General features: G+C 38.8%; 1 protein-coding gene across 1 annotated transcript in view; it reads right to left on the bottom strand.

Annotated features, from left to right (window-relative positions):
- LOC127948666 (neuronal-specific septin-3) overlaps positions 1 to 20,318 on the bottom strand; it is a 75,986-nt gene that overhangs the window by 53,279 nt on the left and 2,389 nt on the right. Inside the window, exon 2 of the mRNA XM_052545274.1 lies at positions 14,087 to 15,397. Within this exon, the coding sequence (XP_052401234.1) occupies positions 14,087 to 15,397 (1,311 nt within the window). The remainder of the gene's footprint in view (positions 1 to 14,086; positions 15,398 to 20,318) is intronic.

The raw sequence follows: 20,318 nt of genomic DNA, 5'->3' as shown, positions 1-20,318 counted from the left end.
CGCTCCCTGGGCAGTTCAGCGCAAAAAAGGAGGCGTGTTCCGGCGCAAACAATCCCTGGTGCTATTTTGCTGTTCCATTAAACAATTGCGCCACTGACCAGAAAAAACCTAGTCTAAAGTCAGTGGCGCGTTGCGCGTTGTTCATCATGCTATTTTAAGGGCACATGCTTGACCATAATGTATAGCGTGCACAAGGCGCATACACTTTGCTCATGTAATCTACACAGATGCAACAGTTATTTTTGCAAATCATAAATTGTTACACTTAAAAAAAATATTAACACATGAGATGACGGAAATCATTGTGGTGTGCCACGAAGATGTGAAAAAATAGGCATAAATCTAGCTTACAAATTATTCAGGCTAATTGTAGTAATTAAGGATCAGACCTGTTTGAGGTCATATATGTATATAAGGACATCTGACAAATTGGTTTGTCCGTCAAGAACCAGGAAAAAAAAATCGATGAAACAATTGTGGCTATTTCCTCCCACGCCTGTTTAACCGACGCTATTTTGGGTGGGTTTCTCCCATCCCCATACAACACAACTTCTCTGTCTTTCACTGCTCTTACAAGAACATCAGTCTCCTCGGCTGTGAACCGCTCCTGGCGTGCGCCTGGTAAATACGCCATAATAATAGCAATCCATAATGGAACTTGCGCACCTGCTTTTAAAGGGAGTGTTGGATGACGCTCTGATTGGTTTATTTCACGTTACGCCCAAACCACACCTATGAATAATGAAGCTACTTCAGACCAACCCATTTTAGATTTGCGCCGGGCGCAAGAGCCATTTATCCCGCCGGGAAAATAGCAACAGCGCTGAGACCCGCCCACAATGTTACTTGCGCTTCGCGCTTTGACACTTGCGTTTCAGATCGTTAAAATAGGGCCCAAAGCCTTTAAATGTTTTGAAAAACTGTAAAAAGCAGCAAAGTTTAAAGGTTTATACACTGCTGTTCAAAAGTTTAGGGTCGGTAAGATTTTGTAAGATGTTTTGAAAGTGGTTATTTGAGCAAGAATAACAGTAGAACAGTAAAACTGTGAATAATTCTTACATTTTAAAATATCTTTTCTTTTTGATAATGTCTTAAACTGGCATTTATGTTAGGGCAAAGCTGAATTTTCAACAGTAATTATACTTCAGAAATCATTCTGATCTGGTGCTCAAGAAACATTTCTGATTGTTTTAGGGGAAACTGTGCTAATTGTTCAGGATTCTTTGATGAACAGGAAGTCCAGAATCATTTATTTAAATTCAGCATTTTTTTGATCTTTTGTAACATTACAAATGTTACTTTATGGGCACTTTCATTGAATTGTATGCATCCTAGCTGAGAATTAGCAGCTTTATGAGCTTTATCTTAAAAAAATTGAATAAAATAAAATACTAAAATCCCCAAACTTTGAATGATAGTGTGTGCCTTATAGAAAGATTGGTAGAAGAACACAATTTCCCATAATGCATTCTGAATTTTATGTGAATTTTCAGTCCAGTAAATTATTCTTCCTCCCATTCCAATGAATATTCCAAATCAACTTACTGTGGTGTATGAGCTCATATTTTTGTACTGCCAATTATTTTCCCTTCAGATTACATTGAGGGTGTGTGATTATGCTAATAATGATGGACAACTATAATACATCGGAGGGCATCAATCCCATTAACTGTTTCCTGTTTGGTGTCGATTTGTCCTTCCAAAGAGCTCAAACAGCCTCATCCTTATTCCGTTTCCATTCTGCTGGCTACGGAGAGTAACTGGTCAAGGACCTCTGAAGCTGGGGCCTTCCTTCACACTAACAATAACAGGATCTCACCACCAGATGCTCTGTGTCTATCTCTCTCTTTCTCAGTAGCGATATCCGCACTCTCCCAACTTTTCCCCGGTCTCATCACTTTCTGTCCACAGAACAGAAGAGAACAAAACCCAACCATCAACAAGGTTTCCATTCATATCTTATCAAACAAGCCTGGACTCAAAAGACTCAAGGGAAACCTCTTTCTTTGTGGTGCCCATCCCCCATTTTTCAGCAGGGTGTCTGTGGTCCTTATCTCCAGACAGAGGACTGGACTGGGTAGCCTCAATTCATCTCCCTGTGAAACGAGCATTAGCTTCATCAATTTGCTTAACTTACTTTGAGAGAGCAATCGCTGTAATTGAGTGTTCGTCTAATTAAAAATAATTTACACCCACAAAACACGTTTAGCATGTCAGTTTCAGTCCCTTTCAATAAAGCAGATGATTGGAGCTCGTCTGGTCCAAGGTCAGGGATGATCACACGGGAGTGAATGATTTTTATTGGAGGTGGCAAACAGAACTTGTAACAGTTACTATTCAAATTGATTTTAGAGTTGGAAGAATCGCAAGGTGTGAGACTGGCTCCCAAATCTAGCTTTAAAAAAAAAAATGGTTCCATTAGCATACAGTTTTCCCTGGATTTCTATTAAGTGTAAAACATCCAGCAAGAATTGTAACACCCGATTCTTGATTAAATGACTCAAGTGAATCGTTTCTTTGTTTTAGAGAATCAAAAAGGATACAGCACAACTAGTTAAATCTGTATCCTGAGCGAATGAGTTTAAGGATTTGTTATTTTTGGGGGGATTCACAAACACAGCCTAATCAGTGTTGGGTGTAACACGTTACTAAGTAATGCGATACTTAAAGCATTAGTTCATCCAAAAAGGAAAATTATGTCATTAATAACTCACCCTTATGCTGTTCCAAACATGTAAGACCTCCTTTTCTTCGGAACACAGTGCATGCATTACTCTGGGATATTGGTTTGTTTTTTTATTAATGACATAATTTTCATTTTTGGATGAACTAACCCTTTAATTAAATAATTAAATTGCTTATCCACTGAAGAAGTAAAGTAAGGGATTACTGCTCATTTTAAGTAATTTAATTACAGTTACTTATAAAGTACTTGCGTTACATACAGTAAATAATTTCAACAGTTCTAAAATAAATACGGAGTTGAAATCTAAATTTTACAACTAAAGATAAAATTGAATGCAGCATCTTTAGCCCTCTGTGTGCCAGCACGTTCACTTTCAGTTTTTCTTTATTCACAAAGAAAACCTTAAATACTCAGATACAGATAAGACTTAAACCAATCGAATCTAAAAAGGGCCTACTTTTATTTGTGACAATACACTGACAATAACAACTAAACATTGTGCTTTTGAAAAATAAACAAAACAAACAGGGTGCACTTCCTGCCGTCTAGGTCTCCCTGAGCAACTTTCTACACGTCACAAACTCAGCGGAATTTGACACAGAGACATGAGAAATATGTCTATAGAAAGCTTGCGTCTACTTTTAAATGAACAAATTCAAATGGAAAACGAATATTCTCTGATTATGTAATCCGTATGAAACTAAAGCTTTTCCATATCTGAGCTCATTATATGCAGCCACCTGCGCGCAAACACCCTCACCTAGATACAAAAAATGTATAAAAAAAAAAAAAAAAAAAAAAAAAACCAGATTCATCAAATTTTCATGGTTTTTAAAAATCTGAGCTGTACGCAGGCAGCGTATGCTCTTCTGTATCAGCTGCGCCACAAGGATAAGTTTTTTATCTGTATTTACGATTTGGTTTGAAAGCAAACAACGCATCAGCAACGGTTGAATCGCTGATGGCAGATGGACTATTCTGACTGTGCTTTTCATACCTTTCCTGGACCTTGACACTGTTATTTATTTGGCAGTCTATGGGACAGTCTCAAGCCTACCGGTTTGCATCCAAAATATCTAATAATGTGTTCCGAAGACAAACAAAGCTTTTATGGGTTTGTAACGACATGGGGGTAAGTGAATAATTTTTGGGTGGAGTAACCCTTTAAGATTTATAGTGATTTTAAGATGTAGTCTAATTATCAATTTTAACAATTAAGTTACTCGAGTAACTAAGTTCCTCTTCAGACAGAGTAATTAGTAAAAGTAATTTAAATACAAAATTGATGATCAATTTAGTAATAGTAATTAATTACTTTTTAAAAGTAACGTCACAGTACAGTAACAGTGTAACAGTTACACATTTTAAGTTTGGGTGACTTCTCATCATCAAGGACTGGTTGCAGAAAAAAAAAGAACATTATGAGGTTTGGTTTTAAAAATTAATGATTAAACTTTACTATGGAGCTTATCGGTTTGTTCAGTGGACAGGCCCGAGGAATGTGAATGCCCGCAGTGGGTCAGTGGGTTGTTCTGTCAATTGTAGACTACAGGCCGTTTGTAAACCTCACTGACGCAGGCGGAGGAACGCAGGCCAAAGCTGGCACACATCTAACTTTTTATGGTAACTGGATGGATTTCAAAGGCGAGCATAAGTATGTCTTGCAAGGGCTTATTTTTCATGTTTACACACTTGGGTGAGTTTATTATGGCTTTTAAACTAGGGAAATACACAAGTTTAGTTCAGCACACAGATCTGGCATTTCCTTCCTCGTGAGTAGTTCCCCATCCTGTCGGAAAAGATAAACACAAAAACAAGCAGCATCCCATCATGCACAGCTGATGCTGCTCTCCTCACCAAAACACTATCATCCTTTCAAAGAGAGGAAAACAGATGCTTGGAGATCAGTTCTGCAACTTCCCTTCCCATCTACACCACATATATGACGAGAAACTGTCTATATTTATCCATGAACTGTGGTAGTTATGAATGACAGTACTGTCCATCTACAGATTCCAAATATTAGCTGGCACTTACAGACATATCAGGTGCTGGAGAAGTATCGTCTTCAAACAAACGCAGGGCCATTTGGACAAAGAGACAGTTGTTTACCACAAAGGGCATATAAAACCTCCTCTGTGATGTGACTTCAGATTCCTGTTGCCCCCGGGAAATCTTTTTCAATTCGGCACAATAAGATTGTGTGTACTGAGCCAGCTGGAGCTATGTGGGAATAGGTGAAGTATGTATTAAAGCTTTCCTGTAATGTGATATAACAGTTTGAATTCACTGAATGTGGACAGTGACGTTTATCCGTGTTTCAGATTCAAGATTCACTACAGAAATCATGCAAATCAGTTAACAGCATAGAAGATCTTTGGATGGGGCACAGTCTAATAATATGCTAATTCCACACTTTTCAATGCATGTATTTGGTTGCTTATTTGGAGCTTTCAAAACATTGATGGAAGTACACTGTTATAAGGTATAAGTTATAAGGCTGTTATAAGACATAATACTTTAATTCAGCAAGGATGCATTGAATTCATCAAAAGTGATGGTAATGTGATGTGGCATTGACATTTATAATGCTGTACTTCAAATACATACTGTTTTTTTTATCTTTCTATTAATCAGAAATCAGAATCCTAAAAAAAACAAAACACTGGATTAATAGCTGCTTTGCCATTACAGGAATAACTTGCATTGTAAAATATATTCAGACAGTAAACAGTTTTTTTAATTTGAAATTATATTTCACAGTATGACTGTTTATTGTATTTTCATTCAAATAAATGTAGCTGTTGTTAGAATAATAAACTTCTTTAAAAAAAATCTGAATGGTATAAGATGGAAAAGATGGAAAGTAAAAAAAACAAAAAGTAAAAGTAAATGCTAATTTGAGGTGGATAAATTTTTTTATTCAGTGAAAGAAAAGGCATGTGCTACAAATGAAACATTTACCTATAGAGGCACACCAAAAAAGTAATGTGGCCACATAATTCACTCTGACTGGCTAAAATATTACCAAACAAATCTAATGATGCGTCATGTAGCTTCCAGTCAGATGTTGGCGGTTGTCGAATAAGAATACAGTATGTAAAAGTGACACAGTTTACTGAATTTACCCCCAAGGCTTTTATAAGTGAGTGTCACCTTTTCTAAGAACTATTATTATAAGTTCAGGCAATGTGATATATAATGTTTAGAGCTGTTTTCGCACATCTGGGTATATATTTAGGGGAGAGACTCACTGTTGCAACTGTCAAAAAGAGCACATAACACCCCTCATTACCCATGAGTCACTGTAACGAATTAGTGAGAAAGAGCACTTCAGAGTTTACCGTTTCCTGTTTATTAGGATATGGTGCCTTGAAGGCTGATATAAACCCTGGGAGAATGTCAAACAGCTTAAAAGATAACAGCAAAAAAAAAAAAAAAAAAAAAGCCTTTCATTTCAGATCAGGGGAATAAACAGTCTGCTCTCAGACTCTAACCCTGGCTCTGTGACTGCCATTTGTTTAGACTTTTATACTAACAGAAATAATTGGCTCTCAGCTTCATCTATCAACTCATAACCTGACTTTCTTTTCACAATTGTTAAGATAACCTTCTTCACAAAGGGTATGGAAATGATGAAAAAACGCCGGTCTGCCAATCGCCCAAAAGCCCCCTGCTGAATGCACCAATCTGAGGTCCTTTAGTTAAAATGGGAGCTTGGGATTCAACATGAATGAAGAGTGGGATTTTTCTCTCTCTTGAAACCAGAGTACCCGCAGGTCTGTTGTTTGACCCATCAGCTCTGTAAGAGAGATGGAAACTCAGGCCCAAGAGAAAGATCAATCAATAGAACATGTGAACGGCCTTTTCAGATCAAAGTCGACCGAATGTGGGCAGAGAAGCTGTCAAAACAATGGACTCCCTGCATAACGAAGTCTTTGCTATGTGAGATCAGTCCCTCAAAAAGCACACATTTCACAGATTACATACAGAAGGCTTCACGAAGCATAACAAACAGAAGATTACCGAAGGTACGAGCGAGGACCAGTGAGTCACGTCTGTAGCATGAAGGTGCGACATGTTGTGGCACGGTCGGCGGAGCGGTTACCGTAACAGTAAAACACTCCAGCCACACTCTGATTACAGTCCTTGGTCTGTGATTATATCCTTGACACCCAACATGACCGTCAGTAAAGCACTAAACTGCTATTTCTGCTCGTGCCAGTATGACCGATACAAACGGCCCCCTATCGAACCTCTGGAGGTACTGTATCAGTTACCCCCCGGAGCAACGGTGGTTCAACTGAAGTTCAGACTTGGATAATCAACAAAGAAATGTTTGGAATGGAGCAACATCTTAGTATAACAAATTCAGGGATTAAGTTACACTTCTGTTGACAGACTGATTCAATGAACCTTTGAGCCCTTGCCTTGATTAAAGAATTCCATATTAAAAAAATAAATAATAATAATAATAATAATAATAATAATAATAATAATAATATATGTTGAGAATTTTTAATTAACTTAGGATGATAATGTTCTGGCTAAAGTTTGTCAAAAGTATCCATTGTTAAGATTCTGCTGAATAACATGCTAGGACTGGCCCATAACTGGACCTTAAATGTACAATATTACATTTATTTACATAAAGTCAGTGTGGCTACGGGGCAGTCCAGCCAATCACGCTCATGTTATTTGAAACCTGTGACATTCCTTCTTTCATGAAATACAAAAGAAATAATTTTAAAGATTGTGTCAGTTACTATTTTACATGCAATGACATTAAATGGATATTCGACATGAATTCTAAATTGTCATCATTTATCCCCCCTCACTTGACTACTAATGAAAATATTTTGAAGAATGTTGCATTTATACATATATAAAAATATATATTCTTTTGCAATTTACAGTGCTATAAAACAAAAGTTTGGAATGACGTAAGGGTGAGTAAATTATTATTTGGGGGGGGGGGCTAAACTGTCCCTATAAGAAAATGCAATACTTGCACAAATAGGTTTATTGTTTTCAGAATGTTTACTGTTTTAAAACACTTTAAAAGTATTTTGAAGTTACTTTCAAGTAGAGTTTTAATAAATTAATAAAAAAAGGGTTTTCCAATCAAGAAAATGGCTGAAATATGCATACATTTCTCTCCAGTGAGATTTTAAACACCGACCGTTATCAGAATCACAGATAGAATTATTTATCTTGGGTGAATATTCCTCCAAGTCTTGTTCAACTATTCAACAATATTAAGTTGTGCTCTCATAAATGAAATCCTTTTAAAATAATTACATTTTATGAACATATCCCTGGAAAATATATTGGACACGCGCTGTCAGATTGTTGATATTGCTTGCGTAATTATATCTCTGTCTGTAGAAAGACCTGTGAAGTCTCAGAAGTAAATTCTCAGCAGAAACAGGTTTTTCCCTTGTGTTAAATCATAAACTCCAAGCTGAGACGCGCTTCTCTCACACGCCAGAGGAAAAACACAGATAGATCGAAAACGCCCCAAACCAGCTGCCATGCATTACTACTGGCACTTTCTAAATCAGCAATTCTGTCCAAGGACCTGAATGATGTGCTCACTCCCTGTCACATGTTTGGAATGAGCTGCATGCACAGCCCATTAGCAGATTGGCTGTTCGAGACCATATAGCACTCGTTATTAATGGACAACATATACCATATCATATGCAAACAGAAATCAAGTTACCAGCTGCTTTAATGTTGGCTCAAACTGTCAAAAAGAAAGTTTACTTGTTATTAAAAAGGCAAACTTTAGTACAAAAGCTAGATTATCCACGTGAACTATGTGAAACCTGTTAGTTTCTGCTTCACTGAGACTCCATTCAAATTATTCATGAATACCCAAACCGCAATCCTATAAAGCTGAACAACAATGTCAGTAAGACTAATTTTACCCTTAAGCACTTGTGGCATTATTTGTTTAGGAAGCGGGCCAGATTTAACAATGATTTCCCTGTCTAGAGTGTAAAAACCCCTCGCAGAGAACCTATGCATCCACAATATTAGGTTAATAAAACCTGTTCGCTGTTGTTATCAGCATATTGTGTTCAACTTAATAAGACTAGCTTCCCACACTGACTGTCAACACAACTGAACATCTGAACTGGTGTGTGCATACTTCCCTCAGGCTGGAAATATTTTTCCACTAAGAATTAATTCCATCCAATTATGTTTTTTTTCCCCCAAACATCCTCATTTCTCTGATCGGTTACAAAGCCCCCTAAGTAGCTGATCTGAACTTATTCACATCTATCAAGCCTCTTCTAAAACAAAAATGGAGGGCAATCCTGTGGATCACATTCATTCTGAATGTCCAACAGAACCCAAACAGGATTCTTGATTTCTTAAAAAAAGAAAAAAAGGTTACATGTATATGTATATATACACATTATATACAAGGTTATTTATATATACACATATATACACATATACATATATATACACACACACGCACACACACACACACACACACACACACATATACCTTGCTAAAGTAAACCCCTGAACATTTACATTACCTTTATCGTCATCTGAAATTAATCTTTAAAACCATTTCTAATTAAAAAGAAAAGAACAAAAATCCCAGCTGTATATTATTATATTATAAATTCAATTGTAGCATTTAAAATGATTGGTTTTAGTTTTTAACCTTTTAGTTTTACTTTATTACAAAATTGTACAGAATTTTAATGTTGACTAACATGAAAACAGCTTATCAGTATCCGCAAGGACTGGAATATCAGTGTGCCCAGAAAACTGAGGGTATTACACAATTCATTAGTAGCTCAAAGCATTATAAAATTAGTTCAAATATTTCATATGCACCCCTATAAGGGACAGATGGTGTGTAGAGCCTTGTGAATAATGTGCATGTGAATTCTGTGGAGCTTTGTGGGGAATTCTCTGCCAGCAGATTCCGTGCAGGTACTCCTGGCTTATTCCATGAAGAATGTCGATCACGTGTAGGTTTAATCTCCATGCCTTAAACAGAAATACCTGATATCTGAAGCAATTCTTCCTTAAAATGTGGATTTTCCTTCATGCTTATCCTTTTTTTTTAAGTTGCTGATGAATATGAGGCCAAACACCAGATTTAAAAGCTTGTCCTTCAGTTATCAGCATTGAGTTTGCAAGCTCTGAAGATTAGATGAGGACAAATGTCACCCAGAGGGGCATATTTTCCTCTGATGGAAATGAGTGCCATCATGTTTAACTCTACTCACAGGCAATACCTTTACACATGCACACCTAAAGGTTGCTATTTTAATTTACAAAAGCTCCACTAGACTTAATACTGGGTTGTTGTGGGATGACAACACACACACACAATACCGCTCAATCCCTTAAACACTGCTCATCTCTTCAGTGCCTCCGACAGTGTGAACAGGTAATAAATCATAGACGACAGCAAGCTACATTATGCTAAATGGGGAGAAGACATATCCAAATCTTTCTCAGAGGAGAGCTCTAGGTTCACACATGGAGAAATGTCCTGGTAAACAGACATTACCAACCAACCTATATGGGCCGAAGATAAGAATACTGCTGCTTGTTAATGTTGTCTTATCTGCTAAGGAAACACATTTCCTTCGCAATACAAAATAAGCTGTGATATGATTGGAAATGCCACCAAACTTGTACCATAAACAGCAAAAAAAATGGAAGAAAAGAAAACTACTAATTTCCTGGATTCAAAAAGGTGTTGTACTCAACTGACCATACAGAAATTCACTTTTGACCTCTGAACTTCATGTATAGTTAGAAACATAGAAACTGATTGAGGAACTAAACTGTTTAACTTAAAGAAAGGCGATAAACTTTTTCTACAAAGCAGAGTACTTTCTTGATCTCTCCCTAAGCTGGAGGGGATAATGGGAGGGTGGTCTTAAACATCTGCTTGCGAAGAATTGATTCCCTAAATCATTGTCATTAGATCCAGAATAAATTGTGTTGTAAAAGGGAGAAAAGAGCTTTCAGCCTTCATCAGACAAGTGGAGACATGAAGCCAAGACCTATGAGATGGGGGAAGCAAGGAGAGAGAGAAAAAAATCGTTTTCTTTTTGACTGGATTTCAATACTGTAAAAATGCAGAAAGCAGCACTTTGACTGATATGAAAAAATAGCCAAGGTAATGGAATTTTACACTCGGGATGTGTGAGGAACTTCTAAGGTCATCGTGATGAAAAGAATCACAGCTCATCAGCAGACTCCAGACATGCTTTATTTTACCACATAAGTAGAGGCGGTTTCAGAAGAGAATGTTGTATTTATGAGCAGCTTCAAAGATGATTTCACTCTCTCTCTCTCTCTCTTAGTGGAAGAGAGGAGAAAAAGATCCTTTGGCTGTTTTTGTTGTCACATTTTTTACTAGCAAAACATTTTGGAGCAGTGGGGAGTGCTAGCAAAACAATCATTTAAGCAGCTAGCATGCATTAGCAGAACATTTTTCATTTTTACAGCCAGTTGTAACACGATGCCTGATTTTACAAGTGCAACTATATATGTCTAAATCAATAGTGTTAGACTTTAATAAATGTGAGAAACAAGAAGCAGAGAACATGAGTCCGTCTGCCTCATCAAGACCTACACAACTGGTTAAATGGTTCCGGCAACCGCTGATTGCTGTTACTGGGATCATTTTCATTGCACAACTGCCTACATTATAACAAATTAAAAGTTAATACTTCAAATCAAATAATCTTATCAAATTCAAATTGAAAGTAGAAAGAAAAATTGTGTTCTTTACCAAAACTCAACCAACACACCATAAAGATGTTTCTATTTTATAATAAGGATCTGTTAAGTAAGTTTTATTTACCAATACAAAATTCAACATCATCTCTCGTACCCATCGCCATATACCGTGGCAAGCCTACTAGTCTTGCATAGCCAGCCTTCTTCATATAGTAAGCAGAATTAGTAAAAATAAATAAATAAATAAACAAATAAAATAAATTCTTAAAAGTGTACTTCAAATCATCACGATAACCCTATAGCTTATATCGTTAACATTAGTGTTAACTGACAGCATAAATGAACTGGGAAGCCTTGTTGTCCCAGGACAGCTATAAACACAGTTGGGAGTGTGTTGTGGGTTTGGCCTCAACAGTGAATGATCTTTTCCCTTGTTATCACAGGAAACTGTGCAAAGGGCCTACATATATCTCAGTGATGGGTGGATGACGTAAGGCCTAAATATAATCCCATTTCAAAAAATAAAACAAGTCATAATTGACATGGAACAAGGTGAAAACATGGGCGGGCATTTCCCATTGGCTTTGTAAAAGGGCTACATCCGTACGCGCACTGCGCCCAGATATTTTAAGGGATAAAAATTAAAAGAAAACAAGACACCACAGAACCTCTGAAAACACTGCCTGAAGCAGATAGCATGACATAAACAGCACCCACATCCCAGACTTCCACTGATGCAACTACTGGGAAGTCGGTTTCATCCAAACCCATCAGCGCAGCCTTCCAACTCAACCATCTGACAAACAGCACAGCTCAGCCTGAGGTACAAGCCTGGGGCAGCCCCTATTTTTCCACACTTCCTAACACTGCAAATTATAAATCATTGTATAAATGAAGTCATGTTTATGTTTCAGAGATGTTTCTGCGTGGGGTCCTGGCTGCCTGGCATCAGCACAGATGTCAAGACACCCACCCTGATGTTAACTTACTCGTGAGATGCACAACCAGCGCTGCCAGAAAGCTATACAAGAAGGATCTACGTGTCCAAACATAGTTGCAGGCGCCCGTTGATTCCCTCTAGTTCAATGCTCTGTTTTCTCAGGTCAAGAAATGCACCCCTCTCCCCTCTGCAACATGACCCCAGGAAGTGAAGACGGAGGGAAAATTACTACAGAAAGAGGCAAATACACAACATATGGAGCTGAAAATTCCCCAGCTCATTTCTGGTCAGGCAAAATCAAACCCACAGCTTTCTCAACGTGTATTTTCGTCTAAAATATGTCAAAATGTCATTACAGTTTGTGGTACACCAGTGTAATATCAAACATACTGCCATTTATATGGATCCAACATGCACATGTCACCATTTTAAGACATTGCCATAGTTCTACAGAGGTGTAGCAAACCATAATCATATAATTAATGTTAGCAACCAACCTTTACAGAAGCCTAACTCAATCCTCATCATTACTATGGTAGATTCAAGATTTAGGTCTGTTTGCTCTGTCTCGCTTATCTCTTTCTGTTGTCTCAAGTGTCTGAAATACATGTTTTTCAAAGAGACAAATTACCTATTTGGAATGCATTCTACTCTTACTATTTCTGCCATGTAAATAATAAGAATAGTGTGGTAGTATGCTTTTTCCACTTCAGTCAAGTTTTGTTCTTTTCTGATGCAAGTATATGGAAGAGCTGTGTATGATTTCCAGTTTACACAAAAACATGGTGTCCAAGCATCCAAATGTATCCAAAAACATGGTAAATTGGCTCTAGTGATTTGTGTTTTAGTAGTGTTTTAGTATAGTGTTTTAGTTAGCAACAGTAACCAAGAAAGGTAGAGCTTACTGTCACCCATATGATGAAGTCGCGTTGGATCTGCTAAATGAATAAAGGTAAAAGTAAATGTACTTAAAATACTAATGCCCTGATTCGAGAGATATCTGACACCAGAGCGTGACAAAACATAATTACCACGGTGCTGACTATGAACTTTCCACCCTGATGCCTTTGATATCACTAAGTTACAGTTCAGCTAAATTCATTATTGTCAATTGCTATGTAAAGCCATACATAAGAACATAATTATGGTGACAAGACTCCAATTCCTTGACAGCACTAATCCCAATGGTTAGTAAGGTAGGCATCTCTGGATTGGGTGAGATCATGGTAGCAGAGATTGACACACCTGAGAAATTTAACTGTATAAGGGGCTGATTCTGTAGCCTCTGGCAGCGTTCCACTCAGCTATGTCTGCCAGGGATCACTTTACTGGGAAGGCAGTGATGACAGTCTCCCCTGAACTGTTATCACTGTTTGCGCTCAGCTATTTGTTAATATGCCAGGAATTCCTCTTTTCTTGTGTCTTTTTTCTTCTATCCTATCATCCTTTTTTCTACAGTACGTCAGTAAGATGCAGAAAGACAGCGGTGATGACAGCTGCACTTCAAATAAAGTGCTGCCTCTAGGCCCACACAGTTCTGTTTACTTAACTAATTGTGTTCATCGCAAAGGGCATACCTCCCATTGTGCACACTCAATAAAAATAAAAAATTGACATGAAGCGTAACCACCAGTGGCATTGACCCAGCTCTTATGGTTAACTTTAATAACCCAAGTTATTAGCTATAAAGACTCTGTAACTGAATTATTAAGGACACTACATCTTACCTTCAGATCTCGTGAGCTGCTTACATTGTATTGCTTGTGAAACGTTTTGGATTCCATTACTCAGGGGGATGACCAGACTTGGCTCAGACACTGGCACCTTAGTCTCCACTTTGGAGAAAGAGGCGATCCGCTGTAATATGGAATCCACGCTCTCTTTGGCATGGATATCGTCCTGATTGATATCATGGCTGATCTCCATCTGTCCTGACAGGGAAGGTGAGGCAGGGGCCACCTGGACCACTTGGGGTTTAGAGACCACATTGAATTGTGGAGTCTGGGCTGGAGACAGAGGCACAGGAGATTCAATGATGTTGGGTACTGGGATAGCTCCAGGAGGAGTGACGGGCTCTTTCTTTTCAATAATGTTGTTATTGTTGTTGTGGGCCATGGATAGGTCAGTGCTGTCCAGGCTGCTAATGGATACAGAGGGACTTGCTGAGACAGTGGGACTGTTGGACAGTGTGTGGAATCTTGGAGGTGGTTTAGGTGCTCCCGGAGATTCTGTCTGAGACTTGAAAACCAAGTTGTCAAGGTCAAGAGGAAACTTGTTGAGACGCACCGGATCTTTAGGCCTGGGTGACTGGCTGTTGATAGACGAGTCCCTTGCAAAGGTACTGCTGTTCTGGATGTTATAGGGACTTGTGCTCCACTGCGGACCTGTATTGGTGAATCGTGATCCAGGCGAAACCACTCGTCTCATTCCTGCAGTCTCCATTTGGAGGTCCAAAGAAGGCATGGAGCCATGGCTAATACCCATGGGTTCAGTTGGGATGACCAGAGGACCCTCCAGCTCTGAATGGAACATGTTTCCATGTGAGGAGAACTTCTTCATGGCAGAACTGCCTAAATGTTGGGCCTTGAATTCCCCAACACCAACCGCACTCTGGCGTGCGCTTGTGTAGGAGCAGAGTTTTGAAGAGGCCTGGTATTCCAGACTGGAAGAGGAGCTATGGAGACTGTCATTGTCACTTCCTGGTCCAGAAGACGAAGTGAAGCCATTGGGGTTGAATTTGTTTTGAAAAGAGGCAGCTCTGTTGATCCCAGAGCTGACATTGATAGTGGGCTTTCCCATTTTCCCTTGGTTGAAGGAGAGACTGGACACCATCCTATTTCTCAAAACGGGGCTCTGGGCAGGACTGCAGCTGATACTAATCCTGGAGCGATAAGGAGAAGACACTTGGTTCCCTGGACTCCTCACTTCATTTGTCTGGTTGAGGATGGCACTCGGGCTGATGGGAGATGTGACAGAAGACGTAGGGGGGAATGTGGGGATCTCATTCCCATCATCGATATCAAAGGACCTCTTCAGAGCTGTGTGAAGAAAAAAAGGCACAAAGTTGATTAATATTCAATGTCAGAAGACACTCTTGAAGGCTTAATGAATAATAAAATACATATAATAAAATGAAGAAGGTTAAGTTGTACCTAATAACCAAAGGGCAAATTTCAGTTCCAGAAGCACTAGGCTATAATTTTTCAGGTAATACATTTCTAAATTGGTGATAATACTGATAATACATCAAAGTTTTGGACTTCTTTCATGATAGAAATCATAAATCAGCTAAGACAGTTTCGAGTCATTTCCTGTTTTTGATTTAAAGGAGGCACTAAACGCTTAAAAGGATACACTTCATGGTGAGGGCAGCCTGGAGCTCTCTCTGAATGGACGCCTGTCAGACAGATTTTGAAGGGCCAAGCTATAATTACAATTGTGTCTGTGCAATCTTCCTTTGAGGGTGATATAACAACTGTGAAGAGATATGCTTTATTCCAGCACCCAGGTTATGTTTCGTAAGTCTTTAAGAGATTGGGACTAAGGTAGATGAAAATATTTGCAGACAGCCCAAACAATCGATTAATGAACTTTCATAAGAAAGTCTCAATAATTTAGCTGTATTGAAATAATTATAAATATACTAAGACATACTGAGATAAATGAACAAACAAACAAAAGCATTATATAGTTGAAATATGATCTTTGAAAACACATTAACATTATTTTTGCTCGTGTAAATGTTTTTCTTTAAATTATATTAGACCCTCCCCCCAGAAAACAAGACAGCAAATGGATGATGGCCATCCAAAGCACTTTACAAGTTGCCTCACATTCACCCATTCACACACTCATCCATACACCGACTGCGGTGTCAGCCATTCAAGGCGCCATCCAGCTCGTCGGGAGCAGCTGGGGTTAGGTGTCTTGCTCAAGGACACCTCAACACTTGGTCAGGTAGAGCCGGGGTTTGAACCACCAACCTTCCGGTTTGTAGACAAACTACATGAACCACTGAGCCACTGCCGCCCGAAAGCATAATCAAGCAAAAACACTCATCCATACACCGACTGCGGTGTCAGCCATTCAGGGCGCCATCCAGCTATTCGGGAGCAGTTGGGGTTAGGTGTCTTGCTCAAGGACACCTCGACACTTGGTCAGGTGGAGCCGGGCATTGAACCACCAACCTTCCGGTTTGTAGACAAACTACATGAACCACTGAGCCACTGCCACCCGAAAGCATTTTCTGTCATTTAAAAACATGTGCTAAGGAAATGCACAATAAGACAGTGGAAACAGTCTCTCGTAGGGCTGAACGGTAAGTCTACACCTGGAGCATGTAAATTATGGTGACACTGTATAATCCCCTCATTCTCCAAAGCAGCAACACAAAACGGAAGGCAAACAGTGCTTTGCAAACTTTTCCCTTTGTGAGAGGCAGTGGCTTTTCCTCCAGCACAAAGGGACAATTCAAAGACACAGTGTCAGGGGCTGAAGGCTTGGATTACAACAGTCCTTCACCGTAACTGAGAATTCCAGTGGTGAACAGTACAAATGTTCTAACTGCTCTGTGGAAGACCCAATTAGAAGTGGCAGCTTGAGCATTTCATGTACACACCATGGCACCATGTGATGACAGTTGAATCGGTTTAGGGTGTGATGCCATGAAGTGCTTGCAGTACTATTATGGCTCACATGCCATCATTGGCATATCAAAAATCCAGGCACCATGACAGAATGTCAGGCACAACCTAAGATTTTCAACCCTCTACAGGTGCTGCCTTGTGTAAACAAGCAGCTATCAGTGTGAAGTTATCATAGCATTTCGCCCAGCAGCCCTGATTTTATCTTCACCCGGCAGGGGGCAGGGCAGGAGACAAGGATGCCTGTCTTCCAGTAGGGTATGCTACCAATTAGAGTCATGAAGGCTACAGGCACTAAATCACATTTCACGCAGGAACAGCCCCGTCTTTTACAGTGAGGAGACCACAGACCCTTTGTTTCAGCTCGCCTGTCACCATCCGCACAGCTGTGAAAGTTTAGGCCTAATCGAATTCCAGCAGCAAGTCCCTTGATAAGGCCGTGTTTGCATCACTGCTACAAGCAATGTCATTCTCTTCAGCATCCCGCCATATGATTAAATGAAGGAGAGGTTCAAGTTGCCGTACTCTCGCAATGGCACTCAAAGTGATGGAGAAGTGCACTTTGGCAAAGTACGCACCACTTTAGCTGACTATAGTTTCAGAGAAGTGAAAGAAAAGACACAAAAGCGAGGGAGGGACAGCAAACCAAGTGGCACAGTCTAACAGCTTTTTTTACGGTGCAGCACATGCAAGTGTAAACTTGTACTCCCCTTTGACTGAGATAAAAAGGGGCCGGTATCAGGTAATTACTGGCACCCTGTCAAACGCTCAGGAAATAATTACGCTGGCAGCCGAGCGCACCATCTCTGTGCTGTTCAATATTCTTTCTCAAAGCTTTGCTGCAGTTTAATCCTCTCTGTTAACACATGGAGAATCACAATGCCGGCACAATCTGATGAAAGAGAGAAACCTGAGAAGCTCCTTCTTTGCCCTACTCTCTTTCCTCTCAACTAACTCGACTCGAGTTATGGCTCTTTGGGAAATGGGATAGATGTCATTGCCTCTTATTATGTAGTATATGCTTCCTGTGAAAGATTTGATGACATTCCTTCATTCAGGGCATTTTGGGTCCTTTAGTATTTTCCTGTTAAATAGGTTCAATGCAGCTTGGAACTGTTTGTCCCTTGGGGAAAAAATTCTCTAATGGGCTAAATAGACACAGATTTCCATTGGTTTCTGAAATAAGATCAAAAGGAACAGTTCAACCAAAAATCAAAGTTCAAAGTTTTTTGTCCATACAATAAAAAGTCAACAAAGTCCAAAACAACATTTGACCCCACTGACAGACAGCAACACACGGAGACATTTAGCAAAATATCTGTAATCATTTTTCTAAAGAAATATTACAGTCCTACAGGTCTGGAATAACATGAGGCTGAATAAACGATGCATTTTTATTTTTCGGTGAACGATTCCTTTAAATGTTGTCTGCCACAAATAACCAAAATACCTTGCACAGTCAGTATATCTGTGACTCCTTCTAAAGGAAGCCACATTAAATGTAATAAAAGAGATGTTTCCTCATGCGTACTATGTGTTCACATAGATTCAAGATCATGCATTTCATGGTTTTATGACACTAGCTGCCATGCTACTTTGGACCTAAGGTTTATGGTGAGGGGCTGCAAGGCAAACAGAGAAAGGGCCTGGGGATGATTGCAGAGGGGGTCGTCAAAGAGACAGGTTGGGGAGGTCAAGGGGACACCATAAAGTCACTGATGCATGTATATTATCTATCCATGGCATTTCTGTTAAAAAACATAAAGATCATATGATAATAAACAGCAGCATTTCTAGTGTAAATGTAGCTCCTTTGCTAACCTGAAAGTTCGGAGAGGGAAAGTTTTAGAGATGCACCTACAGGGAGAATGAATTGTTGGACAGGCGGATGGGGGCTATTGGGAAAGGGCAAGTTTGGGCCTGTTGCGGTTTTTCATCCCCCACCATCACATTCCTCACAGGTATTCCCAGACGACCCCTTGAAAAGCCATCCTAAGCACATAGCTCAGACGTTGCTCAGACCACCTCTGCTAAGGCACATCTGGAAGCTGAATTCCGAGCTGCCATTTTCAGCATTGCAGCGATGCGAATAAGGTACTGTATTCATACCCCCCGAGGGCCATGAAAAGCTTTCACATAGTTACAGATACTCTCTATTACACCTTTTTGGCCTTTTCAGTTGAATTTAGTTCCTCTATCATCCTGATCCATAAATGCATGTGCTATTCAACACCAGTGTGCTTTCATTACCATTGCAGATTTGGCATCTAATGTTCTAAATTGGAATAATGATTAAAATAAGGGTGAAAAAAGAAACTAATGACATTTGATGGGCTTCAGTCCATATATCCTCAATATGGGGGATCAATGTTACATAGAAACATGCCTGAGCCATTTTGTGTACTCCAGGATTCCTGCGTCTTTCTAATTGTAACTTGGCAGCTTTTGGTAGAATCTGATCCTAGAGAAACATCTCAGAAACTACTTTTTCTAAATACTTATCAAAGGGTGAACAAAGGTAGAATAAAGCTTGACCATCTTGTACAGATGTTTAGTTTGGTTGGACGTGTTTTTAGGAATGATGATCAAATTGTTGAGATATAAATATTCCATAAACGTACTATTTAATACTAAAATCTAAAATTTAAAATCTAAAAAAATTTAGAAAGATTAAGTTATAATTAGTGTTTTGTTAGACAGTCACATGGTGAATTTGGAAGGTATGTGCGCATATGAGTTTTTGAAGTACAGCCAAGAAATAAAAGGGGCAAGTTACTGTAATTGCCCCAATCTAGCTCAGTCATAAATTAAATACCTGTGATTGACATAACCAAATGTGACATCAAAAAGCTGTGTGTCATTATCTAAGCTTTCTTTAAAAATATATACTATAAATATATAAACAATTCATACAATTATTAAAATACTATGAATTATGTACATGAAAGATAAAATAAATGTAAAATAAATAATTAAATTAACAAAACAAAAATGTAATTAAACTAACTAAATAAATTAAATAAATAAAAAAATACACACTATGAATTCTGTACATGCATACAGGGGCTAGCTGCTAGTTTTTTGTCCAGTAACTATATAGTGTAAGTTTATAGTGTATAATGGATGTTTGTAGTACATAGTGGAAGTTTTAGCAGCAGTTTTTGGACAACTATTCCTTAAATTCTCTATTTCTAGAGTTCAAGGTCTAAAGTTTCTGAAGTTCAGGGTCAATTTGTGTGTCATGTTGAGTGACGTATACAAACATTAATAACTTAACTCGGCAGTCCATTTTTTTTTCTTCTTCTCAGTAGGGTTG

Source organism: Carassius gibelio, chromosome A3 (genome assembly GCF_023724105.1).
Source record: "Carassius gibelio isolate Cgi1373 ecotype wild population from Czech Republic chromosome A3, carGib1.2-hapl.c, whole genome shotgun sequence".
NCBI classification, from domain to species: Eukaryota; Metazoa; Chordata; class Actinopteri; order Cypriniformes; family Cyprinidae; genus Carassius; species Carassius gibelio.
The sequence above is the reverse complement of the archived record's forward strand: the minus strand, read 5'-3'. Positions and strand labels throughout refer to the sequence as shown.